This window comes from Apodemus sylvaticus, chromosome 20 (assembly GCF_947179515.1).
Source record: "Apodemus sylvaticus chromosome 20, mApoSyl1.1, whole genome shotgun sequence".
NCBI lineage: Eukaryota > Metazoa > Chordata > Mammalia > Rodentia > Muridae > Apodemus > Apodemus sylvaticus.
This window is the reverse complement of record NC_067491.1, coordinates 17,894,291-17,914,621: the sequence shown is the minus strand read 5'-3', so window position 1 is coordinate 17,914,621 and position 20,331 is coordinate 17,894,291. Positions and strand designations below refer to the sequence as shown.

The window sequence follows — 20,331 nt, the reverse complement described above, 5'->3', positions numbered from 1 at the left end:
AATCCCAGTACTAGAAAGTCAGAGACGTCTAGATTTCTAAGGCTCACTGGTCAGCCGGCCTAGCCTACTTTGAAAGTACAAGCCAATGAAAGACCCTGTTAAAAAAAAAAAAAAAACAAGACAAAACAAAAAAAGAACCCGTGGACAGTGTCTGAAGAATGACATTTCATCCCCAGGGTTGGGATTGAAGGCGTTCCCACCACAGCAGGCTTTGTTTCGTTTCTTTGAAACAGGGTCTCGTGTGGCCCAGTCTGGCCTCGAGTTCCCAGTCGTCCGGCCCCGCCTCCCATGTACTGGGATTACAGACTCACGCCACCACACCCATCCAAATTCTCCTTTCTTGACATGACATCTGCTAAAGGGCTGGAAAGACTTTTGGCGCAGTGGCTGGCACACCCCACAGCTGGCGTTGCACCGGGGACGGCGTTGCACTTGGCCTCTCTTGACTCACGCCAAAGCCATCGGCGCTTTACCCAGGAGACCTGTTATTTTCTACACCTTTTGTTCTAAATATACTGTACCAAACTTTACCAAAAGAATTCCAGATTTGAAAATAATAATAAAAAAAAAAATAGCGAAAGGCCGAGAGTTCCATTGTTAGCCCAGAAGTGAGTCACCCCTGCAGAATGCCCTCTGTCTACTGATTAGACCGGATACTGGCTGGGCGGTACAGCAGGAAAGGCTGCAGAGGTCTGTGTGTATGTGTGTGTGTGTGTGTGTGTGTGTGTAGTCACAAAAGGTCACAAAACTCTCCCCTGGGTATCTCTGAGGCTTAGAGAGTTTTTGTCTTTTTTTTTTCCCCCAAAATACTGTCTCACTTGCAAAGTGTGGGCAAGGGAGTCCTACATTTTCCCCTCTTCGTGAGTCTACCCCCAGCTGACACAGTTACGTGCTTCCCTACACGGGAAGGAGCTGACATTGATTTCAGGATCTGCCAGACCCAGTGAGATGCTTGAGGGCATGTCCAGAAGGTTAGCATATCTGAATCCTTTCTGGTCTGGTTAACAGTCTTCCTATTCTAAAGCCACAAGGAAAGCAGACACACACACACACACACACACACCCCGCACCTTGCCAATGAATGTGGCTACTTTGTTTCCAGAGCATAGGACACAAACAGGATAAACAGATAACCTATTATCTAAACCCAGGTCTTCCAAGAGGGCATAGCCAGAACCTTGCCCAGGCTTGGGAGTGAACCATGGCAGTCCCAAGAAACATGAGTGATGAAGCCAGGTATAGTATTAAATGAATACTGATTCAAAGAACAAAGATGGGCAGCAGTTATTTTGTACTTCAGCACTGGCAGCCTCTGAGATAAGCATCTGTGAATTATCTGTTAATCCCTGCAAAACCCGAGACCTTATTAGGTAGCACGTTCCCTTGCCCGGCCAGTGCTTTGCTTTTCCAGAGCCTTTGTGGGTGTGAGCAATGGAAAATTCCTCGCAGACAAAATCTTCCACGGATCACAAATGAGAAAAGCCACACTGAGTGACAGGTGGTACTGACAGGTTCTCTTGATCCCTGGCATCTCCTCCCTGATAACACTGGGAGCCAGGGGACTCCTGGGGTTTCTGTGACTGAACTACAGCTAGACAGTCATGTACTCTGACACATCTAATGCTCATAATGAGATGACATCTGCCATTCATATTACTTCACAAGTGAGAAAAGCCAGGTTGTGGGGGAGGAGATAATCGACCCACCTAAAGTCAGACCTCTCCTGTAATCTCAGCACTTGGGAGGTTGAGGCAGGAGGATTGCAGGAGTTCAAGCCAAGCCTGGATTGTTTAGCAAGACTCTGTCTCAAAATGACAGCAATAAAAACATGATTGATTGAGTCACAAAGCTAATGGGTCTAAAAGGAAGAACTTGTCCCTGAAATCTGCCAGGCTCCAAGCCCACTGCTTTCTGTTGTACTGGCTGCCTCCTCTATAGCTCTGTCTCACTGTGTAGATGTGTATCTGGATCATTTCCATCCAGACTTGACCAGCCTGGATCAACTTGTCCTTGGCCAAGCCTGTCCTTAGTCCTCGATGTCTACAGAGAATTCCCCCTGTTTGACCAAAGGTCACTTACTATTCATCAGGTGGTATTTGCATGCGCTTAGCTTTACCCTAAGCTAAGCTGTTGTGTAGCCTCAGTATTGTTGCATATGAAAAGAATGAGCTCAAAAAGAGGGTGCAATAAGATAATAATAATGGAGACAGGATTTATCTTGGCAACAATGTATGCTGAGTTTGCTCTTGCTTTGTCTTGGCCTCTTAACATACTTTTGTCCCCGTGGGTAATGAACTTGAACCATGGCTTTCCATACCTTTTCAAACACACAGCCACTGGTGTTTACCATTTTCAGTTTACTTTTCTTCTTGTCTTCTGAGGTAGTCATCCGTGTTATAGCCAATCTTGATCCTCCCCCTCTACCTACCTATGGGATCAGATGACTTGATTCTTTTTTTAAATGCCTACTTAATAGTTGACACAAATTATAACTTAACCTATGTTGTTACTTCATAAACCCTGAATTTGTACCTAAAGAGAATTCTTCAGTTCTATAATGGACTCAGTAAGCAACAGCCCTCTGCCCCACCCTTCTCTCTGATGGATGACAGTTTGGGAGCCAATGCAGCCTCATTTCCTAAGACTTGGAACCACTGTAGAAATCTTTTGAAACCTCAACTCTGGTTGACTGTGAGCTATGACCTACTGGAGGTAATGGATTCTCTAGTGTGTGCTATTGAAAGGGCAGTTGGATAATACCTTTTGGGGTTTTGCTTGGTTTTGTTTGATGATGGCTGTTTTCAAAGTAACTAGGACAGGAGGGGCCCTGCCCCTGCCTTCTGGAACCAGTTTACACCAGGAACTGGCTGTTTCCACAAATCCATGGACCCCTGTCTCACTGAACAGGTGCCTAGCATCAGTTGTTGCTAAACTGGGCCAGCATGGAGGAGGGCAGAATTATCATGAAACTCTCTTGCAGATCCACACTGCATAGCTACGTTTTCTTATTCCACAAACATGGCTTGTGTGCTGTACTTCCTTCCTGGGTTTGTCCTGTGTTTTGTTTCATATTACCAACTTACAAAAGAGAAAGGTATTTTCCCTAGAGTAAACCCTAGATCTTAAATTCTGATAAAGGCCAATAGAATCTCCTATATCCCTATCTTCTCTGTGAAGTATCTGGATGCATCCTTCAGTCTGAACCTACATCGAAGGAACACATCCTGGGAAACATTTCTTTTAGCCCATGGTTGTTTATTCGTTTTCCCACAATATAGAAATGTCACAGCCTGGATTATTTACTTGATAGATTATATGTTTGACCTAGGACTAGTTAAATGCCTATTTGGTGTAGGTGCTGAGTAGTTTCCTCTGTAGCAACTTTGAAAAGTAACAGCATGCCATAACTTTAAAAAAAAGAACATACAACATAGCTAGGAACAATTTTAAGATGAGATTAAACAATACATATCTTATCAAATTATTCCTTATAAAGATGTCATCAATTATATATTATATATAATATATAATATTACATATACATATAATATTTTTTTTAATAAATGATGTAGGTAAGATGTAAGACATGCTTGTTGAGTATCTAGAAGGTTCAGTCCCAGGAGTGAAATATGGAAGGCTAATCTATTGAATGTTAGAAATAGTGATTCATTACACAAGAACATTGTGTTCAAACGAAGAATTAAGGAATTAAAATGAACAGGAACAAAGGTAAGTTCCTGTGTGTAATTTCAAATTTTCAATGGCTTGACTACAAGATGGAGGAAAAACACTGTAATTTTCACATTCAAATACAATCCCACTGACTTTTAACTCACCTGACTGTTCCTAAGGTGCTTGCTGAGTACCAAGCACCTGTGGGCAGGCACTGTGGCCTCGCCTCCTGACGTACCTGCTGATGTAATCTTGATGCTCTTCGTCGAGTAGCTAAGGGAGCAAATATGCTTGCTGGCAAGATCCCCTCAGGGACAGATGCTACCCTGTAGGAAGGTCCTATTTCATAAAATAGCACGCAGAAGTGGGAGACTGTTGATGAGTGACAGGGAAACCAGGCTTCACAGAGATGCTGAGTAACCACAGGATGTTTAGTCTAGAGAAGAAAGATTATGGGGACTTTGATGGTTGTTTTCAGCATTTCAAGAACTATTGTGTGACTACAAGGGGAATCTTGAGACCTACTGGGGTTATTCCAGTTGGGCCAATAGGGTAAGGATGTTAGAGAGAGATTCATTTTGATGTCTTTGGAAGCCTGCTCTAAAGGTATCTCTGCCTGTGAACATTCTAGAAGCTGGCTGACCGCCCGGCCTATAAAGAAACAGGTTTTTGCCAGTAATTCCAGTGAATGATCTTTGAGCATTCCTCAGATGCTACTCCTTTTGTTCTTGTTCTCCCAAAGAAATGGGAACTAACAACACTTTCCCTGGATCTTCCTGAAGCTTTCAGATCCACAAGAATGTTGCCAGAGGGCCCCGTGTGTTGCTACGGTCCCCCACTTTCAATGGCCGCTGCAGCAACTTTGACTTAATTAGCGGTCAATATAACTTGGTCACGGTGACTCTCTTCCCGCCACGGTCACGTACCGCTGAGCCATTTCCAGTGAACTGGTTACTAAGACCTCAACTGTGATTCCCTTGGCCCACATACAAATACCAGTGCTGAACAGAACAGTCAAGAAAGGGGATATCTTGCCTCGAGGTGTGGTAAATGGTAAGAGGACATTCATAGAGCAGTGCCCACGAGAGGCAGTGCACACAGAGGTTCCACTCACAGCCCAGAGCTTGACATAGGAGTATCCATTCTCGGAGGGAATGTCAAAGGAAGGGAGGTGCCTCTCGGTGCCCTGCAGCTGCCCTGATATTTACTGTGGCTGCATCTCCCAAGCTTGGCAGTCTAGACTAGCATCTCCTGAACACCTGCTTTGATTTTTAATTAAAACTTTCCCAGACGTCATCACACAGCTAGGAAAAGAGCGACTCCTTAGTTACCTTTTCTGTTGTCACGTTCTGACCAGCCAATGCTTGGAAAACAAACGTACAGTTCCAGTTGGAAAGACTATGGTAATATTTCTTTACAGAAGTTGCTACCTCAGGAAATCTAAGTTACCTCTTTGTTGCTGGCTGAATACATACATGGTTTTGGCACGATGTCAAGCCTGTCTGAGGAGTCACTGTTTAGCTCAGAGGATGTAGCCTTGCCACTTTAACAGTGTGGCAGGCTAAGGAAGCCCTATATTCAGGGCTAGTTTCAGTTATCTTTAACCAGAAATCATGTGACAGAGGCAGCGACACATCATGCTTTTAAGTTGGAAGTGCCTCCGTGGTCTGAAAACTATTTTGAATAGTACCAACCAGCACTAGAAAAAAAAAAAAAAACCTAGATGAAACAAAGACCAAAACTATATAGGATTCATTGTGTGACTGAACAGTTACAGAGAGATTAGAAGAATTCAGATCATGATTATCATGATCCTCTTATTCCGTGAAATGAAGAGTTGGTTAACTTTTATAGTAACGTCTGACAATTTTGTCAAGCTGAAAGAACCATTGCCCTAGGAGAAAATGGGATTCAAGTGTTGTGTATGTGAAGGTGAGATGAAGAGAAGTCCGTTTCCACACAGAGCAGCTACCTTCCACTGACCTGTGTCACAGGGCTGCTGGACAGTCCTCATGGCAATGACCCCAACAAAGAGGAAAGACAAAGCCAATTCCCAGCTTCCAGCCAGTTGAAGGACCCGCCCACCACTGTGTTTAGATGCTGAGCACACCCAAAGGCTAGTTGGTGCCCAAATAGCCTTAAACAAACCACTTTACAGTAGATCTAGGAAGAGAGATAGAACGCAGCTCAGCCGTGTTTTGTTAACCTACTTCTGCCGCATTTAACCCAAGTGGATAACGCATTTTAACAGGATGGGTAAGACTCTAGCGAACTAATTCTATCACACTAGTTGCTCTGAGTGGACCTAAGGCTCATAACTTTGTAACATAGCCGTTCTCTTGCTTGAGTAGGGGGGAATGAAACCAAAAGCCTTTAAGGAATTTGTATAAATTGCACAGTTTAAAAAAAAATGAGCACAAGAAGTCTTTGGGCTGTGTGGTCTGACTCATTCCAGAGTGCAAGTTTTCATCCATAAGGTTCTGCCCCTGCTCTCCTAACTATATAGGTAAAAGCACTTCCAGGAGGCGGGAGGGTCAAGGGTCAAGGTCATCCTCTGCCACAGAGTAAGTTCAATACTGGCCTAAACTATATGAGGCCCTGTCTCAAAACACTAAAATAATCAGGTACCTAGAGTACATGGCATTATATTGAACCGTGTGTGTGTGTGTGTACATGTGTACATGTATACATTTATACATACATATATGTATATATATATATGACTGTATAGAGAGATTTTCTGGAAACTAACATTAGACAGCTTCATTGCTGTATGAACATTATATAGAATACATGTAAAAACCTGGATAGCATGACCTACTACACAATTAGATGACGTGCTATATGTACAGCATTTCATGCATCTCCCAGAGCTACCAGGAACCAATGGAAGCTCAAGAAAAGATGGCTCACTCAAGGGATGTAATGGCTGTGAGATGCATGCAGTAGGTACTGGCCCAACACGGCATGCAGTTTTCCAGTTAACCCTTAACACTGAAGTAGGAGTACATGCTAAGTCACACAAGAAGCATAGTAAATACCAATGCTATCAACAAGTTAGCATGATCCATTCCTAGGAAACGTACAGTGATTACAACTGCCACCAGGTAGGCCTGTTCACACCAGCGTCATTGTTATCACTAGCCTATGCATAATGCACCACGATAGGGCATTGGTGCACAGCATGAGACTGCACGGACTGACATATTGACTTTGCTAGCCAGGATGATAAGAGTTGAGGAAAAAAAAATCATTAGATCAGTTACTCTGCTTGTTTGACATAAGACTCATTCTAGCGTCATGTTTAGCTCACAGTATTATATGGTATCAGCAAAACTGAGTGGTTTTATGATCTCTTCCATGCAGGGGCGGTATGGTCCAAACCAGCGAGCAGTATGAATTTGTGCACCATGCTCTGTGCCTGTTCGAGAGCAGACTTTCGCCAGAGACTGTCGAGTGACTCTGAAGACTTACCAGAGCATCAGTCTCTCACGGGGGAGTTCATCAAATGATCCGGAAAGATCCTCAAAAGGAGCTCCCTGCTGTGGACGAGGAGGCTCTCAAGCCAGCCTGAGGCACGGAATGTGGAAGATACGGCAACTTGAAAGATTGCCAGCCTTTGTGTATAGGACTGCATTTGTAGGCATCCCCCCAAGTTATCTTGAAGGTCCTGCGCTGATGGAGGTAGGACAGTCCTCCCACAGCCTGAGGAGGATTTTGCTTTGTCCGTGTCGACTCTCCTCTGCACAGGACTACGTGTGTGATATTCAGAGACTGTCCTTCTGATGCTGGAGGAGATGCTGAAGATGTCGGTACCCCGTGTTTAGATGCTTTAATGTTTATAAAGCCTGTCTTGTGACTGGACTGTCAGCTGTTCAACTGTTCCTGTTTTAAGTGCTATTATCTATCCCAGTTACCAGAATCTTGATGCTCGAGTTGCGAGTGATGACAATGGATTTTTAACCAAGGCATTTTTTTGTTTTTGAAAAAAAAAAAAATCAAATGCAGTGACTATTTTATATGGACATGTGTCTTGATTATATCTATTAAGTGTGTATTTATAGTATCTCCTATGGATCAATTACAGAGCACAATGATTGTCATTGGATATATATATGTATATGTATATTATATGTATATGTACACATATATATTCTATTATTAGGCATAGGCGTGGCTCCTGTCCCACGACACTAACTACTATATTTCTACATTGTGACTTGTTTTACTTTAAAAGGGCATAAACAAATTTATAGTAACTATAAAGTATCAAGAATTTTAAATACTCATCTCTCTTTTACTAAAAAGGAATTTTTTGACTGTGATGTCTACCTGGTATCTCTCTCCCAATAAGAAGCAGGTGCCTTTGGGGATGCACTAACCTGTCTCATCCCCAAAAGTTTTCCCAAGGACCCTGTCATGTACGACCTCGCATTTCCGAAAGACTTCCTTCCTCAAGAGACAAATGAAGGCAAAATAATCACACTCAGCAAACATGAGATGTTCTGCTCAGATATGAATTTCCAAGGCAGCCAAGTTGTCTGTCTTTCGTACTCCCAATAAATGACTCTTAACAGTAACTATTGAGTGAAGCCTGTTCTTTTCTTACTCCGGGTAAGCTGAAGGAGGTAATAGGATGGATTTAATTTTAGTCTTCTCCTCCTGGAGGGAGATGACTCTCTCCAGTGGCAATCTTGTAATCACTTGAGAGAGAATGATCTCGGAGCGCCGTCATTATGTGGTTTTCCTTATAGACGCCAGCATCTCATTATACAAACAGAACATGTTTATGTCTTTATATCACTTGTCACAGACCCCGTAAATTACATGGCTTACGTAGATTGGGCAGAATCCTATCACCTGAGAAGAAGCCCTGATGCAGGAAGACTCAATTATCTAACATTACGATTCCCTTTCTCCACCTTGAGGTTAAGACACGATCATGTGCCAATGGGGTGGCAGGGGAAGACTTTCTGGGCTTTATTCTGGCTCCTGGAGGCTGGCTCTACATTTTAAAAAGAGATGATCATTATCCCTCCTTTCTAAGGAAACAGACCAAAGGACACTGGTGTAAAACTTCCCCCAAACAATTCAATTGGAGGAAGTGTGTCACTGACTTTCCCCCTCTCCGTGAAGCACATTTCCTTCCTACTCTTTGCCTCTCTTATCTGGGAGAATTTTTTTTTTCCCCAAAGCGAAGCATGAACTGTTGTTAAGTGGAAAATGGAGGCTGAGTTTTACATGACGATTCTAACCTGCTTGATCCTCCGGAGCTTGGGTGAGTGAGTCTGCCTCAGTTTCCTGAGACATCTCTCTCGAAGGTAGCCGAGGAGGCTGGCAGCCTTTGGAAAAGTATCTGAAAGAAGTCAGAAAAGGAGTCAGGTCTCCGTGGCAGGAGAGTCAAAGGCGATGAGAAGGGGGTTGGAGGGGGGATAAAAGGAGGCAGCTCTGGCCTCACTTCTGAGATTTCTCTCTAGAAGAAAATAAGTGTTTATGAGTGTCTGGGACAGCTCAACTCCTGAAAGGCTGAGTCTCGGAGTGAGGAACCCTGAGTAGACATCTTTTATTATTTATACATAACAGTCTATACAAGCGTTCTGTTCCCTTTTCTAATCAAGTTGTAGTTTTACTTTCTTTCATTTTAAGAAAAATATATACATACAGAACGTGATTAAAGGGAGCAAGGAAATGTGTTTTATTTGGAAGTTGTCATTTGGAAGGACTGAGTATGTCCAAGGGAAAGTTATGCTGCTTAGGCTAAAAACTAGTTGAAAATGAAATCTGAGCCTGAATATTTTACTTTTTACTGTGAATGTTTAAAAACTGTGCATTTAGTCTTGAAGGGGTGCTGATACATTTTTTTTTAATGTGTTAGTATTTGGTGGAAAATTGAAGACATTGTCACAAAATCGATGCTTCTCTGCAGGACTGTAGGAATTTAGCCTCTGGTAATCAATACTTTCGTGGTTTGCTACCAGACACAAGTTTGTGCTAGGAAAGATGGGAAGCTCCCTTGTAGTTCTAATCTTTTAATAAATGTGCCCAGTTTTTAAAAGTGTTTACTCAAACTATGCAACTCGTAAACAAATATTTACTTCCTCTGTGAGCTGTGGCTGAGAGGGAGGTATATCTCTCTTCTACATAATGGAGCAGGACTAAATGTGAAGGGAACCAAGTGGCCACAGGGGACCAAGCTTTATATTAAATTGACTTTGATAAGGCACACACCCCTCTATATATTTGTCTTTCCTCACCCAATGACAGGCCATATTTTTTGGGTGACTTCGTTTCTTCTCCAAGATTTCTTTCATTTTCCAAGAGGGGATATGTTCCTGCTAGATTGTACAAAAGTTTCACAGAGGAATGCCACATATGATGTCTTGACATTTTCCATTGTCAGCCTGAAGATATTCTATTGTTTCTGGGTTTTGTTTGTTTTATTGGCAGGTTGATTGGCTGGTTTGGGGAGGGTGGTTTTGGTTGGCTGGTTACTTGCTTGATGGGTTGAGTTTGGGGGATGTTTTGGGTTGGTTTGGTTAAGGGGAGGGGTATCTGCTTATGTGTTTGCCTTAGGATTTTAAGTCACGTGAGCTGAATATGACATTATTCACTTGCAATGCTAGAAAGATCAAAATATAAATGAACCTTGTGTTTTTAATTTGGCTGATAGGTGGGCAGGCGGTTTCGCTATTTCATGGCCCTTATATAGTATTTCATAAGTCTTTCGTCTTCCAGAGGGCTTCCAGATAGTCCACGTGCGCAAGCAGCAGTGTCTCTCCATAAATCAGAAGGTGATTATGGGCTCATGCAATGGCACCAGCCACAACCAGCAGTGGCTGTCAACTGAGAATGGAAAGTTCCTTCACATTAAATCTGGATTGTGCCTGGGCATCTCCAAGTCCTCGAGGGGCCCCTTCCAACCAGCAGTTGCCACTCCCTGTGCCCAGGCACCCCGATGGACCTGCCATGCTCAGGAAGGTTTCCTTGAGGTGGAGAATACCTCACTCTTTCTCAAGAAACAAAACCGTAAGGTAGTGGTCAGGAAGATCAGTAAATACCTCGATAGCTGGATGAAATTAGACACCAACAAGGAGGGCAGGCTGGTCAATGAAAGCCTCTGCCTGAAGCAAGGTGAGTGGGTCCTTTCAGAATCAGTTCTGGAAGTCAGTCTGCTAACTGTCTTGTCTTCTCAAAGCCAGGGGCTCCAATCTATTACCTTTGGCAGATACATGTGTTTATTAACAGAAACATATTAAGTGGTACCCAACCATGAAAAATTTCATTATCTTCATCAAAGTCAGCAACTTCTCTGACTTCTCTCTTCTTTGCCTGTAATTACTCAAATTTCAAAACGTGTATATGTGTGTATGTGCGTATACATGTGTATATATGTCTATGCATATATGTGTGTATATGTGTGTATGTATGTGTATGTATATATGTATGTATGTGTATGTGTGTATAGATGTGTATGTATAGATATGTATATATGTTGTGTGTATATATGTGTATGTATATTGTATATGTGAATGTGTATATATATATGTGTGTATGTGTATGTATACATGTTGTATACATGTATATGTGTATGCATGCATATATATGTATATATGTGTGTATATTGTATACGTGTGTGTATATATGTGTATGTGTATGCATATTGTATATATGTGTTTTATGTGTGTGTATGTATATGTGCATATATGTGTATGTATGTACATGTATGCATATACACATACAGTCTCATGTGAGTGCCACTTCTTACATGTACAGAGGTCAGAATGTTGGAGGACAACCTTGGAGTTGTCCTTGACTTCTACCTTACTTGAGAAAATATCTTGCTGTTCACCCCTGCACACAGGGGTAGCCTGCAAGCCTTTATGAATCCTCCTGCCTCCATCTCTAATCCCACAGCTGGGATTATAACCTTGTGCTAATGAAGCTGTGCCTATCAAAGGTCCCTGGAGATGTGAACTTGGTTTTCATACCTACAGAGTCATCTCCTCAGTTCCAAAAAATAATGTTTCTCGAGTCTTTTTTTGTCCCAGACACTGTGCTCAAACACTACAGAAGTATTGGAATATATATCCATTACACGGTATAAACAAGTGAGGGCTAAAGTTAGTGGTCAAGAAATTAGATTCTTTTGGTGTAGAAATTTCTCTCCTCTGCTGAGGAGGCAGATTAGGAGCACAGAGGGAACCTCACAATGAGAAATGGTCACACGTCACAATTTTTGAAACTCAGATCAATGCTCACGTCATTTGGAGATAACATGCTTTTTTTTTTTTTTTGAAATAGTAAAAGCCAATGTATAGTCAGAGACTTTCTAATTCTTAATCATTAGTGTTGCCAGATGATAAATACACATAAATATTTGCACATGCACAAATTCCTAGTTCAGTGCATAGTCAGTTCTCAGTAGGAGTGTCTACAGAGTGTACGCATAGCCCCACCTTCTCTTGAAGTTAACTGCTTTCATAGCATAGCTGCTCCTCCATTAGAGGTTGTCTCAGGAAGTCATGGAAGATAAAAGTCAGAGGCACGTGAAAGATAAAAGTCCCAGGGCCTTATAGACCACTGGGGGAACCACTTAGAAATGACTCTCCACGGCACAGAGACTGAAGTTCATCGCGATGTAATAAGTCATTCTAAACCCAAGTTAACACCTTGTCAAGTGTACAGCATTAATAGAGTGCTTACCAGTTCTTCCCAGTGCTGACCCAATGGTTCCCAGGTCTTCCCAGCACTCCCCAATTCCTCCCAGTGCTGGGTCATTGGCTTTCTTCTAGCTGGTTGATACCAAAGCCATGGGGAAAAGGAGGAGCTTACTAAAAGCATAGATTCCCAAGATTCCCTCACACCTGTCTCCCTCCACAACAACCTCAAGATTTTGAGTTAGGAGCTATGTACCTACACTAACACTAATGTGGATCCATGGTCCTTTTGGGGTATCAGCATCCATTTTACCCTTTTTTTTTTTTACTTACCCACCTTTGAGGCTGATTTGAATTTTTCTACCATGTTAACCTTTAAACAGTGTTCTACCCCTGACTCATAATGCTCAGCAAGGCTCTAATTAGATAGTGGTGGAAGGTTCTTGTGCAATAGACATTGAGGTCGATGGTCTCAATTCTTGTATCAATTCTATGTATGCAAAGAGGATAAACTGCTGTCGTCTATTAGGAAATTCAACTTTATCAGAAAGTGTGCAACATATAGAGTCAATAGATGCAGTTTCTTCCCTGTGGTTGGTTTGTTCCAGTCTGTCCTGAATGACATAAAACCATAACAAAGGTAACAGTTGTCCTGTTTCTCATGGGAAATAGGATCTATCTCTAACCTCAAGTCACGCAAGGCAAGTGTTTGCCTCAACACTGCACGAAAGACCTTGGACCATAATTAATGTGCAGCCCAGACTGGCCTGAAACTCACAAACTGTGGCTCCTCCTACAGAGGATTCTTTCTCCCCAAGTACAGAGATTACAGGTGTGTGCTACCGCACCCAGCTTAAACCGGCTTGCAAATATTTTTTTTTTCAAATCGCTATTTTAAAGCCATTAAAAAAAAAAGCAGGGCTCTAACACTGTCATCCTGAGTCATCAAGAAGGCAACACAAGCATACTCTTCAAAATCCTGACCTGTCTGCTTAAAGAAAAGCAAAGGCTCGCAGCGGAGCCCACAGTTCTGCATGGGACTTGTTGTTATCTGGCTGCTGGAGACTGCTTCTTTGAGTCCATTAATATTTCTTTTTCTCTTCCACATTAATTAATGCTCTTTTTTTAGTATTTTACTATGCTGCGTGTTGGTACGAATTTTCATGTGTTAATCTTTCTTCCCAATTGTGTGTTTACAAAGTCATTCAGACGTGCATTTTTAAGGGTGCCTTTTATTTCACTGACTGCATCTGCTGAAATGTTAATCATCTTGATTATTTCTTACTAAACTACTTCAATCCCCACCCTGCCCCCTTCACCTTTATGAAGCCCAATGTTATCTGGAATGCGTATGTGTGTGCAACACCTTTTCCTTCTTCACTGTTGACTCTTCCGCATAATTTACTCACTTTTAATAGACACATTATATTTCATTATCTTGGACAACTCTCTCCAGAGTAGAAGTCCTAATACAGCTAAAAGTTCTTATGACAAAATATCTTTAATACAAGTTACTCTTTGCAACCTATTGTTCAACATTCAACAGTAATGTTATCTATATCAGTTCAAGACAAGGAACTAATTTGTTTATTGTTGTTAAAAACTATTACCTGGGTTCATGATTATTTCTGAGTCTGATTATTTTGTTGCCCTTTGGGAAGATATTCAAAGGATGGTCTTGACCCGAGGATCAACACATAGAATAGCATCTTATAGGTGAACTTGCCCTAGCAAGGAGCTAGTAACAGCCTCAGGGCAAAACTGTTTTAGATTGCACACAGGATGCCCCTCTACTCTTGAATTGTATTCTAAGAAGAATTTCACTGTGATGTGAGAACAATGTAGTAGCAATAGCACAATAAAATGTTAAAAATAGCCTTAACATATTGTTCCATTGTGAAAGAACTTTTCCTTGCCACCATCCAAACGTCTTCCTCCTTCATGGATTGGGAACTGGCTGTAGACTTTCATAGAATATTAGAAGATATTATAGACACCCAAACACCTAAAGGTCTACTGTTTTTAGCATAGCTTCAAATCTCTATTCCAAGAAAGAGTTTAGTAATAGAAAAATGATCTTACTTTGAGAACCTTGTATATTTATAACAAGGATTTTCTTTCTTCCCATCTATTTAAGAAACTTCCAGTACCTGAATAAGAAATTATCGCAATTGCTGGTTTTAATCCCAGAACTTGGAAAGTGGAGGGAAGGGAGGGGAGCAGAGAGACAGAGACAGAGACATAGACAGACAGAGAGTCAGAGAGTCAGAGACAAAGACACAGAGAGACAGACAAAAGACAGAGAGACAGAGACAGTGAGAGAGAGAGCGCATAAGAGAGCTAGAGCAGTACTCCATTTTTATTCATAGTATGTATGTGGCTAAAGCTGTAGACCGGCATAGACCAGAATCACCCAGGGAATATGATACAAGTGCGGAACCTAGGACCCACACAAATGCAGTGAATCAGAGTTTCTAGAGGAAGGCTAAGACAAGCAACCTTTCAAGGTGTCTCAAACGCCAATTATCTTTACAAACTACTGATTTAAAGTTCACAGAACATGGGAACTGAATGTTCACGCTCACATTTCTCTAGCTTTTAAATCATACTCGTTAAACATACAGACACAAAATAAGGAGATAATAGACTGAAATATTTCTTTGACAAAAAAAAAAAAAAATGAGGGAAGCAGCCTAAATGTCTAATATATGTGTTTGGCCTGAGGTATTTTTAAAAACACATGAGGATGATTAAAGACAATTTCAGAAAGACTGGGGCTTTTTTCTCCACATAAAAGCCAAAAACTGTATGCAACTTCAATATTATTTGCAGAATCTGACTCCAGGAAGTTTTGATCATTTATCCAACTTTGGGAGGGTCCAGTTTCACCCACTGATTTATTTTTCAAGTTCTTATGATAAGAACTCACCAACTTTTTTTTTTTTTTTTTAAGTACAGAGAATGTCATTGCACACTAGGTTTTTGGAAGCTTGATGTGGGTCGTAACCCATCCTTACTTTTTAAAAAGGTCTGAGAACTAACACTGTTTTGGGTGATCTTTAACTTAGAGAGTCAATACTGGCCAAAGCAGAAAGTGACAAAGATGCTGACAGCCACCAACTCTGCATCCCTAACCTGAGGGATGTCTGCTGAAGGAAACACTTGACTCTAAACTCAGAACTCAAACCTGAGAAATTAACACTGTCCTCAAGAGAGCTGTGAAGAAGTCTCAGGTTGAGCCATGGTTGAATCTGTTATGAGAAAACACCTGGAGTGTAACCTCTTGTCTGTGTGCAGAGTGTGCAACCCTGGCACAAGGCCATCACAGTATTAAATGATATGAAAAGAAAATAAATAAATAACTGAGAGTTGCCTCCAGAAAGCTATCAAAGTATAGATTTAATAGGCATGTAAGGAAAGTTGTAGACAATACACGTGGATGACCACCTACACTTGAATTTCAGATAAAAATTTAAGTATCTGAAATTTTGTAAGAGATATGGTATATAATATATATTATCATATATTAGATATGACTATTATATATAATGTTATGTAGATATAATAAACCTACCTGTGTTCAAAGCCCTCTGCACAGAGCTTTGCATCTCAAGAAAAGAATACTTAATTACCATGGCTACTTTATTAACTTTTGTGAGACGATCTAGTTATAGCTTGTTAAGTCATACAGTAATCTCTTCTGCAGTGGACATTTTTTTGTTCCCTAGCCCCTGTCACTCACACGCATTGCTGTGTGAAATGAACTAGGTAAAATTAGGATGGCAAGAAATGGAGCTCAAAGGAGAGACAAATAAAGCTCACTAGAAAGTACATGTTAATTCCTTATTTAAGAGGGGATACTTGGCACATAGCAGTTGCCTAATAAATAGCTGTTCGATTTAAATGAGCAAGTAAAGAAGTAATAAAAAATAAACTGTTGTTCAGTGTCTTAAAGGCCACAGTCCTCAAAGTTTCATATGCCTGATTCAACAGGATTTTCTGGGGTTTATATTCCTGGAAATGCAACATCTCCAAAGCCAGTGAAACACCCAAGCATACACTGTTGGCCAATCCTTTGCAGAATTTTTTAATCCTTTGTTTTGTGTAGATTGACCTTAAAGTATTGCTACACAATCACTTAAGGCCCAGCAGCGGCAGTCCGGGAGCCTGTCACACACTTAAGAAGGTTTTGATTGTGGTGAGGTGTCCCAGTGTTTTTATGTCTGTTTGGAAAATTCAGCTCACCAGCTCATTATCCTAAATCAGTAGCTGTTCCTTCAAAAGATTTGTAACTTAGTAAGTACAACAGCCGTGTCGGTCAGTACACGCCTTTAATCCCAGCACTTGGGAGGCAGAGGCAGGCAGATCTCTGAGTTTAAGGCCAGCCTGCTCTACAGAGGGAGTTCCAGGACAGCCAGGGCTACACAGAGAAACCCTGTCTCAATAGATAGATAGATAGATAGATAGATAGATAGATAGATAGATAGATAGACAGATAGATAGATAGACAGACAGAAAGAAAGAAAGGAAAAAACAAAGAAAGGAAGGATAAAAACTAAAAAGAGAGAAGGAAGGCAGAGAGAGAAGAGGAGAGGAGAGGAAAGGAGGGGAGGGGAGGGGAAGGGAGGGGAGGGGAGAGGAGGGGAGGGGAAAGGAAGGGAGGGAGGGGAGGGCAGGGGAGGGGAGGAGAGGGCGGGGAGGGGAGGAGAGGAGAGGAGAGGAAGGAGAAAATTCAGCATTATTGAAGACTCACAGAACTAAAACACTCAAAACAGTGTCTACACCAGTAGACACTGTTATGACTAAGACAAGAACAAGACATTCTGATGTGCTATTTGACAGTCAGCAGTAATAAGGAGTGTACTAAAATATCTCAAAAGGCTACAGAAATGACTTTAAATATTTATCCCATAAGATTTGAAAATATGTTGGAGGTAAATGCTAATCTGATTCAATCATCATACAATGTATGCAGGAATCTAAACACCAATAATACCCCCATTAATATATAATTTTATGTTTCATATATTAGTTAAATTAAACACACAAATGTCCGTATCAGAAATGCTTACATTATGGTTAAAGAAATAAATGCTATTGACCACAGGGAGCCACAATTCTCCCTGCAGGTTAGGCAAGTCACTAACAGTGGTGCTCAAGGTGTCGTTTTCTTTAACACGTCCTTTGAGAAGCCTATGAAAGCTATGTGTCTGTCCATCCACAGCACTGCTGTGGTGGGAGTGTGCTGTGGTGTGAGTGTGCTGTGGTGTGAGTGTGCTGTGGTGTGAGTGTGCTGTGGTGTGAGTGTGCTGTGGTGTGCTGTGGTGGGAGTGCCATCAGCTCAGGAGTCTGCGTAGATCTTCGGAAACCCATGGGCCACTACTGAGACCAATTCAGCCAGCTAGGTATTCACAGAGTGAACTTGAACTCTGTCCTCTATGCACTATTGGCCTTTCCATATAGAAGCATTCAAAACTCTCCCTCTGTCTTATAAAATTGACAGAGAGATGGGTAAGCTAGGCAGGGCAAATAGATATTGTCATTCACTGAGGGGATCTTACCTTTTTTATACCACTAAGTCTACCCACATGCGCCTTGTTGGAGAGCCTTTACTTTCTACATAAGAACTGTTTTTATGTGCTACTGGGAATGTGGCTGTTAGTAAAATTATTGCCTGACTTAGCCTGCATCATGCCCTGGGTTTGAGCCCTAACACTGTATATACATCAAGCATGTTGGTCCACACATCTAACATCAACACTTAGGAAGCAGAGACAGGATGGTCAGGAGTTCAGTGTCCTCTGGCTACATAGCGGGTTCTAGATCAATCTGAGCCTTATGATAGCCTATTTCAAAACAAGATCATTTTATGTGAAGAATTTGCATAAAATTCAGAAAACATGAGGATGATTTTTTTTTTCTACTGTCCTCTCTTCTCAGCTGGCCTGGGTACAGAAGTCTCCGTGCGGATTGCTAGAAACTCAGCTGCTCCCCAGATCCCCACTACTTCTAACACCATCCCATATAACCCAGACCACATTAGCAACACCACAGAGACCCTGCAGAGCACTGCAGAGACCCTCAGGAGCACTGCAGAGTCCCTTGGGAGCACTACAGAGACCCTTGGGAGCACTATAAAGACCCTTGGGAGCACTAAAGAGACCCTTGAGAGCACTACAGAGACCCTTGGGAGCACTACAGAGACCCTTGGGAGCACCACAGAGATCCCTGGGAGTACCACAGAGACCCTTGGGAGCACTGCAAAGACCTACAGTCTGAGCAGCAGCAAGAGAGATCTCCCCAGCCTGCACACAGCTGGAACTACAGACACATCCTGGAGTCCACCGACTACTCCACCTTTCTCCAGCACCACTGCAGAGGTAAAAGGAGAGGGGACCATATGGTTGTGAATGGGTACTTGTTTTGTTCAATGTTCTCCTGTGCGCTTAGAAATTGGTCGCTTTGTGTCTTGCCTGCAAATTGTACATAAATGTATTGGGCATATTAAGGAAACCTGTGACATCTCTGCCTCTTGAGAGTCACATTTGAACTTAACTATATAAAACAGGACAGGGTGGGGGAGACAATTGGTCTTGCTGTGCCATGCCTGTACTCTGGTAGAAGGGCATTGTGAACTAAAGTCATGGTTCATGGTCTTCAATGTAGTCAGAAAGAAGTAGAGGTTGAGACCAGAATTTTGCATCTCCATACTATGTAAGCTCTGTGGGGCAAGAATCACAAAGTGGTGGCAGATCCAGAGTCACTGTGCTCTACTGGGACACTAAAGATAAGCAGGTGTGGCACCTCTCCGTCAATATCCCCTGAGTGTCACCTACCTATGATCTTGGTGGTACGCAAGGCAGCAGATGTGTCGAGTGAGCAAGCAGTGGTACCAGCAGCTCATGGGCGCTGCCCAAACAGTCTCTCTGTTGGGAGTCTTTGGCTTCGCTTCCTTCTTGGAGGTTTGGGCCACAAAGCAGGCAACGGCAGTGTGATGAAGCTAGAGTGTGCCACGGAGAACATGGTGCACCTTGATGGTAGAACCCTAGAGCAAGCACACGGGTGAAACGGGAGTTAAGCCATAGCACAATGGAAAAAATCTGCAGTTCGCTAGGGAGTGTGTAGCTCTTTCTTAAGAGGCAACCCAGCCTGGCAGTGGTGGCACATGCCTTTAATCCCAGCACTTGGGAGGCAGAGGCAGGCCAGATTTCTGAGTTCAAGACCAGCCCGGTCTACAGAGTGAGTTTCAGGACAGCCAGGGCTATACAGAGAAACCTTGTCTTGGGGTGGGGGGGTGGGGGGAAGAATGTAAAAATCCAGTAACAACCAAATGACATCCACCCAGTTAGCCCCCTCGCTGCTTTTGCATTGAATTAAACCTAATATTGCATGTGGTCCCCAGCTATTGAGCATATCTATCGTTATTGATCACAAAACAAATATAGCGAAAACCTTGAAAAACTCCTGGGAGTTTATTTATTTACTTATTTATTTATTGTTTCCATTTTCTGCTACCATAAATCTTTCCTCTGACCTAGTTCATTCCTTGCCTAGTTAGGAAAGCCCAATGCTTTTTAATGAATTAATTAGCTAATTAATTAACTAGGAAGACTCTTTACATTACTTTCAAGCATAGCCCTCAACCTCTATCCATTAATACAAATATCTATTCCAAGAGCACAGACTCTAAATCTGGCTTCTGAAGGTCAACTGTACCTCTTCCATCTCTCCACCCTGTCGGGGCTTAAGGCAGAGAAGCAGGGGCATCCTCAAAGCCCCTCGTTCCTGCCTTGACTTCCGACTCCCCATGATCAGGGCTCTCCCTAATTCTCCCGCTCCTCCGCCCTTTCATCCGCTAACCTGAATAAGACATTTGCCACTTACTTTTGAAAGTGACTGTTCACACCCTTCTCTCGGCTGCATGTGCCTCAACAGAAGCCGCACTGTACCATTAACTTAGCAGAGCATTCATTCACATTTGGACTTAACTATATAAAACAGG

The 20,331-nt window shown here is 42.2% G+C and overlaps 2 protein-coding genes across 2 annotated transcripts in view; both read left to right on the top strand.

The window, feature by feature from the left end:
* The window catches only part of Ptprr (protein tyrosine phosphatase receptor type R), a 110,135-nt gene extending 101,883 nt beyond the window's left edge, over positions 1-8,252 (top strand). The window contains exon 12 of the mRNA XM_052165746.1: positions 7,039-8,252. Within this exon, the coding sequence (XP_052021706.1) occupies positions 7,039-7,132 (94 nt within the window). The 3' untranslated portion in view covers positions 7,133-8,252. The remainder of the gene's footprint in view (positions 1-7,038) is intronic.
* Positions 8,253-8,799: 547 nt separating this feature from the next.
* Positions 8,800-20,331, top strand: part of Ptprb (protein tyrosine phosphatase receptor type B) — a 113,455-nt gene continuing 101,923 nt past the window's right edge. The window contains exons 1-3 of the mRNA XM_052165789.1: positions 8,800-8,950; positions 10,408-10,803; positions 18,270-18,709. Coding sequence (XP_052021749.1) covers positions 8,896-8,950; positions 10,408-10,803; positions 18,270-18,709 — 891 coding nt within the window. The 5' untranslated portion in view covers positions 8,800-8,895. The remainder of the gene's footprint in view (positions 8,951-10,407; positions 10,804-18,269; positions 18,710-20,331) is intronic.